The following is a 9834-nucleotide window of genomic DNA, read 5'->3' as shown; positions in this document are numbered from 1 at the left end:
CACCCCTGCAGCATCTGCCAGCAGCCTGCCCTATTTCTTGTGTACCTAGATGAATGGCCTCATTTCCATTGACCTCAGGTGACAGCAGGAACAAGGCAAGGGAATGCGGCTAGGACACTCAGGCTAGGACACACTGAGCATCGCTGAGCATCCCCGTGGTCTCAGCAGAAGCTCACAGTCCTCTGTCCTGTGCTGTAACCTGCCATGCAGCTTTGTGGCTCTACCCCACTTCTGTTTGGAACAGAGCTCAGCCTGGGAGGAGTGAGAGGTGTAGACCTGCAATAGGGACAAGTAGAGAAGAAACTCATTACAAAATCCTATCAGACCTTTCTGATGTATGAGGGCTGGGCCAGGGTTTCAATATTGTAATCATTTACACTCCAAGCTAGCTCCCACCGTGCTGAAGAGCCAAACCTCCATGTCCAAAGAGGTGCTGGTTACTGCAGCTGGAAGCCAGGCTTCACGCCTGTATGTTTATTATATATACACATCCTGGGCGGACAAGGGAGCAATTCCCACTGCTCGTTTTTGTCGAACAATTGTCCATGCTGCTCGATCAGGCTGCAGCATCACTCTTCCCACGGACTCATATCTGTGTCAATGGCCACGCAGTTATAGGCAGCATAGCGCAACTTCTCTTCACACACCTTGGCACTAGGGATGGCAGGAGGAAGGGGAAAAAAGAAAAGACAAGGAGGAGATGCCACTGCTGCATTTGCCAGTGGAGAAGACAAGATGCTTTTGAGATGGAGGCTACTCTTCACCAGCCACTCACAGAGAGAATCACAGCAGCCACATGGTACAGGCACAGGGACGTAAGTGTGGAAAAGTGCTGGGGCCCTATAGGTCAGCACCAAGGTTAAGAAGAGAGCCCAGAGACACAGTCCGCCAGATGTAGGGAAGCACCAAAACTTACGTGGCATAGTTGGGCAAGAAGAGGGTGCTGGAGCAGGTGGATGACTCCGGCAAAGCATCTGTCGTCTCAGAGCTTGGAGAGAAGGTGACAAACTGGTCAGAACCAGCAAGGCAGAGGCAACCAGACCACACATCCCTCTGGCGTGGGATCAATCAGCCTTACAATCTACAGAAGAATGGACTCACCCCATTTTGTCTGGATAGATGTAGATCCGTGCTGGAAGGCGGCTTCTGCCAGTGACAAATCTGAGGAAGCGGCTGCGATCCTCTGTGAAGGAGAAACAAACACATCAGCAGACCCTAGAGGGATGCGGATGGAGTACAGCCACTTCCAAGTATCCCCAGTGCTAGCAAGCAGTTCCTTCAGCCCAGCTGCTTGTTCTCCCTGGTTTCCATCTGTTCCCCAGGCAGCTATGAGGGTGGCTTCGCCCTCCTCATTCCAAGCCAGCATGCAGGGGCTGTCATGTCACAAGATACATGGGGACAGAACAAATTACCATTGGTGAAGTTGTTGAGTGCTTCCCAGAAGTACTGAACACGGGTGTCCAATGGCTCAAAGTCCTCAAACCGGGCTGGCAGAAAGGATACAGAAAAGAAGCTTATTAAAGATTCAAGCTCCTCCTGGATAAGTTGGAGCAGCTCTCCCTGCTCACCCAGGGGTCCTATGTCAGCAAAGAAAGAAACTTCTAGGTGCCTGCAGGCTGTGAACACGTAGACCCAAGGTTTGAGGGACACATGCAGTCAGGCTCCTCCCAGAAAGCACATCCAGATCTACATCTCAGCTCCACAGAGGCTCACACACTGGCAGCCTAAGGGTGCCCCAGCTCTGAGACCCAGCATGGAGACAAGGGACACCCCTGCCCCCATCAGCACCCAGCTAAAGGCAAGAAGTATACAAGGCCATATTCGCACTTATATTATCAGCCTCCCACACCTCTGCTCATCCCAGCACAGAGACAGTTTTGTTTTCAGGGAGGTATCAGCAGAGCCTTTCACTTACTGAGCTTCTTCAGGGCATCAACTGTGACTTCAGGGTCTCCACAGACTTTTTTTTCCAGCTCCTGCCAGGTGAGAAGGTCAAGAACAGCTTGGGGCACCACCTTCAGCAGCCCAGCCTGCATGGCCATGATCTGAAAAGGACACAGGGCAGGTAAGCAGCATGTCTTGTCCATTTCCCTGCCCCATGGTTGAGCCTAGGGACTTGACTGGATGCGAGCCATGAGGCTGCTTACAGCAAATGCTCCAAGGAACCTGAAGGGAACAGGATCCCAGAGACACATCCCAGTTTATTCAGGAAGCCTGTGCTGGGAATAAACCCCTGTCTCCCATGCTGCTACAAGCCCATTTGCTTCTCAACAACTCCATGGACTCCAGGACCTCACGAAAAAGAACTGCCTACTATTGCACTGATGAGCACAGGGTTACTAACCAGAATGGTTTTTTACTCAAAACAGATTTTTGAGTGGCTGTCTCTCTTGGAACTCAGTGACCACTGATGCTATGGCACAGCATTACCTGCTCCTTGCTCTCCTCCAGTCGAGCCTTCTGCACCAGGCGGATGAACTCCTTGCGGTCCTCATAGCGCACCACGGTGTTGCTGCCATTGGGGATCAGCTCCACCATGCGTTGGTCATCGTGTAGGTCAGCTCATTCCCAAATTTGAACTCGAAGGTGTCTTTGTCCATTACTTCCATCACCTCCAGGAGTTTTACCTGCCCAGCCCCCAGATGAGTGCTTGTTAGAGAGATGGCCAGTGGGCAGTGGTGTGCCCGAGTCCCCATCTCCTCCCTTCCCAGACAAGGGCTGGTGTGACTGTGACAGGAGCACAGTGTGGGGTAAGCTGCCCTAGAGCTGTTTAGCAGACCCTGGAGCATTGCATGTTTGAAGCAGTAGTCACATCTCTGTATTAGCTATAAGATGCATTATATGATGTAAGTGCCCTTTTGGTGCATATTTCTTTGACACGCAAGTACAAAATGAGGACAGGGACACAAATCACCACCTTGCAGAGGGCCACGAGGAATAGGATAGGCACAGCCTCCCAATCCCTCTCACCAGCACAGAGTCCACGGCAGGGAAATCTTTGCTCCAGCTGACCTCCTCCCCTGTTAATTGTTTCCACACGAAGCCAGGAAGAGCCAGGACCTGAAGGAGAACAGGGATTTTGCTGAGCCTATGTGAAAGGAGACATTCCCAAAGATGGAGGTAGGGTTCAACGGTACAAATACAAAGGAGATTCCCTGCTCCCCCTGTCCAGATGCAGAGCTCATCATAGCCAAGCACAGACGAGACACTCTCCCAGGCTCCCAGCAGCATCTCCCAAAACTCAGGCTGTGAGCTTTCCCAACCCCTTTGCCCCACATCTGCCAAACACCTTTTGTCCCAGTGTGTGATTACAGAGCTCTCCCATGCTCCTGTCGGACAGGCTGCAGAAGGGGGATAACAACTCCCTTTGCAGCAAACCTCCATCCAGGGATGGGATTGAAGGCTTACCAGAAACTCCTTGCCCCTCAGAGCTGCTCCCATGATCTGCCCGATCCACTCATACTTTGGGAAGTCTTTACAGGAAGGATTGGGGACATACATGTCCCTGGCTTCTCCAGTGCCATTACCCTACAGAAACGAGATGCAAAACTCCAGGTCATGATCTCAGCACAGAACAAAGCACCACAAACTCAGTTTCTCCATTGCCTCTGGGCATTTGTCACAACAGAAGTGGGCTAAATGCCCCCATCCTCCTTGTCAATATTCCTAGTCAGAAACAAGTATCCAGACCCTTGTCAGCATATCCTAAAACGAGATGCCACAAAGCAGTCTACCCAACCCTTCCCAAAGAAAAGCCTCGGACCAGTCAAAGTAGGTACATCCCTGGCATGCAGGGGTACTGGGACAGTACTGCATTGCCAGACACAAAAAGACCTGCCTCAAACACCCAACCCACAGCACCTGGTTGGACGTGCGCACAAAGAAGGGCAGAGGCACAGGGGTGTCTGCTGAGCTGGGACACAGCTCCTCCGACATGTCCGCCAGGCTGTCCCGAAAACCTCCACCTGAAACCCCAAAAGAAGGACATTTTTAGTGATGCGAACATCTCATTTGCTGATCCTCATCTGAGTTATGGAAGAAAGATGAGGAATTCTGGTTCAACCCACACCTGTGCTGAGAAGGCTCTTGTTAGAGCCTTATGGCACCAGAGGAAATAGGAGAAATAACATCCCTGCCTGGCCTCTGGAGGAGAGCCAGAGGGAGCATTGTCAAAACTGCCCTTAGTGACTAATGGAGGTCTGGTCCCCATTCCAGCAAGCAGCTCTCCTTATCCAGGACATGGCCAGGGTGGCAGGACAAGGCAACCTGCCTTCCCTCTCTCCTAAATGGGCAGTAACACTAGGTGCAAATGATAGCTCCTACAGCAACAGTCACCCCGTCAACCCTTGCCTCTGCTCCAGAGGAGCCCTTGCCTCACACAGCCCTTACCTTGGTCAATGATGCCCTCTGCGATGAATTTGCACTCCCACCACTGGTCATAACGCAATGGCCACCTGTGGAGAACCAGGCACGGCCTGAGGGGCTGCTCAAAGCCAAGGAGATGCTGGGGAGGCAGCAGGCAAAGCAGGGTCAACAGGAGACTAGAGTGAATCAGTCTGGGCTTAGGACAGGACAAGCTCTCAATCTCCAGAGACAGCTGCATCTTCAGTAGGGAGGTGACACCTTGGGGAACATGCCATGATCCCATGGCTGCGCTGGCTCCTGCCTTAGCAAACCCTCTCCAGAGCACAGCGGGGACACAGGCTTCCCAAACACCCTGCTGTGACAGAGGACGTATCTCCCAGCATTGCATGATCCCCTCCCTCCCCCATGCTTACCTGTAATCTAGAGGCTTTTCAAACTTGTCTGAGGGTTTCAGGCCTTCATATACCTGCAACAAGCAGAGATGATCAAGGCTGGTATTCCCTCTCCAGGGAAACTGGTGCCAGCTGAAGGCAGGAAATTCAAGAAATCTGGTTTGCCACAAGCCTTTAAATCTTAACCAAAGGTGATCTCTAAATGGTCTAAGAGCCCTTCATTATTGGAAATGGAACATAAATTACAGTGCTAAGCACTGTATGGAGCTTTCTGGCCTCAGAGGTACATCAAACGCACATTTAGCCTCACAGCAGTCTAGGTTGTTTATGCACACATAAAGCAATAGATCTTTTGGAGATAGGGGGAGAATGACAATAGGAAAATCAGCACTGCTGTAAAACCACGATACAGGACTGTATGCAGCTGCGCTATTATCGTCACACAAGAATTCTTTGCTGCCCTTTCAGTGTAAGGAGATGGTTATGCTCTGCATTAGCAACATGCCACAGAGAGCATCCAGGATAGAGACTTCAACTTAGAGGACCCAAATCCCTCCTAGATGTTATTCCTGGACATGGGATCATCAGCACATGTAATCGTAGACCCTATGAAACACGCGAAGAGGCCTTGAGGACTCTAGGTATCTCCAGCTCTAAGTTGTTCCCTTTCACCCATCTCTGTGTGGCTCATTTTAGCTTTAGGATGCCCCACTCTTCCCAGAGCAGAAGGGACCCTTCCAGGAGGGACAGTACCTGGGTGAAGACAGCGTTCTTGCAGCTGGGGTCCAGGGCAGGGTTGTCTCGGTGCTCCATAGCAAGGCGGCGGTTAATATAGAGCCGTGGCATGAAATTGGGCTTGCTGGTCTCCGAGTCCTTCAGACACTGGGTAATGAGAGCTGTGCGCCTCTTGGACAGCAGCAAGAACTGCTTGATATGCTGCCAACAGGTATGTCCAAAACATCAGAGGTGCCCAGTGTCCAAAACATGTCAGCTACTTCCTACAGAAGCCACTGCACCACCAGGTCTCTCCCCTTCCCAGGGCCACTGCCTTCCACACAAGTGTTGCTTGGACATTCCTTCACCCTCATTCTCACCAGAACATCTGTCTTACTATCCATCCTATCTGCAACCAAAGCAAACTCCTCTATACAAACAAGAATCAACAAATGCTTTGGATCCTATGTTGAGCCTGCACAGGAATTACAGTCATTTCTGACATCAGACCTGGAAACAGACAGAATGGGGCTACCCCAGCAATGTCTGGCACATATGTTCCGGGATAGGATGTAAGGAAAACAGACACCTGGAGGGATGAACCCAGTCTTATGAGAAAGGTGGAAATCAAAAGCTTATTAAAGCCAGAAAGAATTTACTGGTAAAAGCCTTGCTGTTTGGACGCAGTCAGCTCAAAGCTGCTGGCAGCAAGCGTGGGAACAGAGTGTACTGGGCTGAGATCTCAGAGGGGATGTGTGTCCAGCTCACATGCCCAGTGCTGCTATGGTTCAAATCCTTTTGAGGGTGAAGCGCTCTTGTTTGATTCTACTTGTTAGCCCATAGCTGCATGTTTCCACATCAGCATTTCAGCTGGAAACTAGCCTCTAAACAATATCACCTTTCACAGCTTTAATGAACTGAGCCCAGACGCACATCTCCCTTGAGCTGCTTTAAAGGCAACAAGCACCGACTGCCTCCCTTCCCACAGCCCAAGCACAATCACCCTGCCAGACTGAGGCCCCACAAGACATGGAGAAAATCACTCACCTTGAGTTTGCTGAACGTGCCAACAGTATGGTCCCAGGCTGGCACTAGGTGATGCAGGACACTGTCCAGGAGCTTGATGAACCTAAATCCCAAAGAAGATATTGCAACACAGGAGGGACAGGGATATGCACAAGCCTATTCCAGACCAGACACAAGCTGAAAAGTAACAACTGATCCAAACCCAACCCAGCATAGTCTTCTGTATCATAGAGCCTTCGGTACCGAATTCCCACTGTCTGGGCACTGCAGGGACCTTGTACCCCTTGCAAGGGATTCTGCACACACCTGCCCCACACACCACACAGATAAACTGCATTTGGGACATACGAGACGCTGAACTTGAGCTGCAAAATTCATCTGGAAGCACAGGGAAGTTATCCCAGAGAGTCCACTTTGTTCCCAAATGGCTCTGCTACTTAGTCCAGGGCCCAGGATGCCTGTCCCCAGGGGAGACACACAGCTCTACAGCTTCCAGCCATGGTTGTGCTGGAGACAGCACCAATCCCTGCAGGTAACACCACCCCACTTGTCTCCCCTCCTCGTTACAGTACCTTTGAATGAGGACAGCCCGTCGGTACAGCAGGTCAGGGTCTGTCCCTTCTAGGCGAGGGTAGCGCACTAAATTGGGCAGCTGGAACATGTCAGCACTAAGCCCCAAGTCCCTCTGTCGAGAGGATTTGATTTTGATGCCTCGGAGGCGCACATCAATCCCATCATCTGCCAAAGAAGACCATGGATGATACACTAAGACAATGAGAAAGCAAGCATGGATGTCCATAAGTAAAAGCACTGGGAATGTGACCATCCCTGGGGCTAGGCATTAAGAGTCTGTGAAGAAGAACTGGGGCATTTACAGAAGGAAAAAAAAAAAAGAATTGAAGGCAGAGAAAGACAGGGTGAAAGCTGAGAGCTTGCAAACCTTCAGGTCAGCCTGGAGTTTCCCATGGTTCTTCTGCATCTCGTCTGAAACAGCCCACAGAGCCAAGAAGCACAAGCCACAGGAACAAACTTAACATGCAGTATGTTACAGATGCATTATGGATGTGTCCATTAACACCCACCCTACCTCTGCACTCCACAATCCGGATCTCAATGACAGGCAGGTGTGTTGTCATGTCCTCAAGGACGCATACATCCCCAATGTAGCTCCTGCAAACACAGCACAGATGAAGGCTGCAGGGCTGTTCCCTCACCTGTCCTGCCAAAAACCACAGACCACTTGTAAGGGAAGAGGGTTTGCATGTATTGAAACAGGAGCCTGTGGCAGGAACATGGACCCAGTTGCCTACAACATGGCCTATGCTGAATGCCTGAACCTGCCGGTGCCCCAGGTCCAGATGACATGATCCCAATGGGTCCCATAACTGGATCAGGGCAGCGCTGATGATTGTGCTGTCTGCTGTTGTAGGTAGAGTGAACTCACAGCTCAGAGATGGAAAATGCCTGTCCCAAAGCCCTGGGCCTTTTAAGCCAGGTTGGTTCTGGAATGACTGCTTTGGGTCAGGGTATCCTGTACCTCCAGCCCCTGCAAGGGCCACGCTACACTCCCCACTTCCAGCCACTCACTCATCAATGCCGACATCATTCAGTTTCTTCAGATTGTCCCCCTCGCCTCCATACACAGCAACCCGCTTGGGCATGAAGTTCTCATCAGTGGTATCCACTGTCAGCAGGAGCTTCCTGCAAAGGGAAGCGTGAAATGAGGAGAAGGCAGCTGCATCTGAACACCCATCACTGCTCTCCCTCATTGCCTCATCACACTTGTCATCAAGCACAGCAGCTGGTGCTGGGATCCCCAGGTACCTATAAAAATGCTAAGACCCATTCAAGCTCAGAGCCAGAACTGAGGCAGGGGTGCAGAACAAATTTGTGCCACGATGGACTCATGCAGAGAAAGGGGCTGCAGGGCTCTCCCCAGCCATGAGCCAGCGTGCAGGGGAGAGGTGCCTCACTTGACAATGGTGCCTTTCTTCATGTTGAGCCGCACCCAGTGCTGGCCCTGGGACCCGTCACTCTCCCAGTACGTGTCGGCATGGCTGTCAGTCAAGCATGACACATTGAAGTCCTCCTGGAAGAGGGCAGTGAATGAAAGGAAGATCAGATGGGGGTAGGATTAACTTCCCCTTAGTGATTACTCTCATCATGAATCTTAGAGCCAGAGGGCATCAAACTGGCCTGTTCCCTTTGCTGGGCTCTGGCTAGATACAGGGAATACAGAGCGCACAGGACACTGGGTCTGACTCTCCAAAGTGCTCTGGGGTCACACATGTGGCGCAGAATATCAAACCCTCCCTAAAATCAGCTTTGCTTCTCAAACCACAGCCCTTCCAGGGACCATATTACACAATATGCTGCATGATGCTCCCCAGGCTCCTCTCCCACATCCTCAAACACAGCCCAGCTCAGCACATCAAGCACCACCCATGCTTCCCGGCCCCATGGCACAGCAGAACTGACGCAGCCTTGCCCCTTTAACTCACCGTGTAGGATGAGACATCGATGCTGTCCACATACTGCTTGACACTGCCCAAGTTCTCATCCTCTTTCCCAATGTGATCATATAGGAAATGTACCAAGTCTTCATCACATTCATAAGTCCATGTTGGGGGCACAAACCTACCAGAGAAAAGGGATTAATGGGTCTGGAGGAGAACCAGGGGCAGCCAGGCTAGAAGGTCCATGTCCTGCTTCCCTTGGTCCTGCCCTGTTTTCTGTTTTGTACAGGCTTATCTAGGGCAAAAGGGCCGAGCAGAGCCATTCCCCACTGCCTGTCTTCCCCCTTCACTCCCCAGGTCTGCAGGAGATGGCTATCTGAGCAGCCAGGGAGAGACAGTGGCTTGCACCCAACTGCAGAAGAAGCTGGGACACAGTTCATACCGAAGCTTCTCTACTGCAGCCTCATCCTGCTCCATGGGCTTGGGCTTCGCTCCGAGGCGCAGAGAGTACGTCAGATCCACCACCTGCTCCCATCTGAAACAAGCCAGAGAAAAGGGGAGTGAGAAAATCCCAGGGGAAAGAAAGAGTGGAGTACCTGGAAGTGGAAGACTTGAGCTTAAAGCCCCACCGCACTCCATCCTCATCCACCACCCTTTCCTTTCCAACCGTGTCCACTTCTTCCAGCCCACACCCCCCATGGCAGGTTTTTTTTTTCGGAGCCATACGCAGTTAACTCCACATCTGGCATCCCTGTGGCCTCACTTCCATGGAAGAAGTGGCCAAACGGGCCGGGGCTCCTCTGTGCAGCACAAGGACGACTGTGGGGCAGCACACCGAGACCCTCCTTAGCTGGGCCCCAGGTGAACGGGGGGCAAGAACC

General features: G+C 51.7%; 1 protein-coding gene across 1 annotated transcript; it reads right to left on the bottom strand.

Moving 5' to 3' along the window:
• Positions 1-459: 459 nt before the first annotated feature.
• On the bottom strand, positions 460-9488 carry LOC104406364 (E3 ubiquitin-protein ligase HECTD3-like; the record flags this gene model as incomplete). The annotated part of the gene is given in 20 exon segments (XM_010015317.1): positions 460-654; positions 917-988; positions 1102-1183; positions 1413-1487; positions 1916-2045; positions 2431-2549; positions 2552-2627; positions 2971-3060; positions 3409-3528; positions 3862-3965; positions 4390-4454; positions 4779-4831; positions 5511-5693; positions 6519-6600; positions 7070-7235; positions 7585-7667; positions 8085-8198; positions 8471-8586; positions 8999-9134; positions 9396-9488. Coding segments are annotated over 20 exon segments (2044 nt in total), but the record flags the coding sequence as incomplete, so codon positions are not given.
• Between the last annotated feature and the right edge of the window lie 346 nt (positions 9489-9834).

This window comes from Nestor notabilis, unplaced genomic scaffold (genome assembly GCF_000696875.1).
Source record: "Nestor notabilis isolate BGI_N333 unplaced genomic scaffold, ASM69687v1 scaffold29795, whole genome shotgun sequence".
Lineage (NCBI taxonomy): Eukaryota > Metazoa > Chordata > Aves > Psittaciformes > Psittacidae > Nestor > Nestor notabilis.
This window is presented reverse-complemented; position numbering and strand designations above follow the sequence as displayed.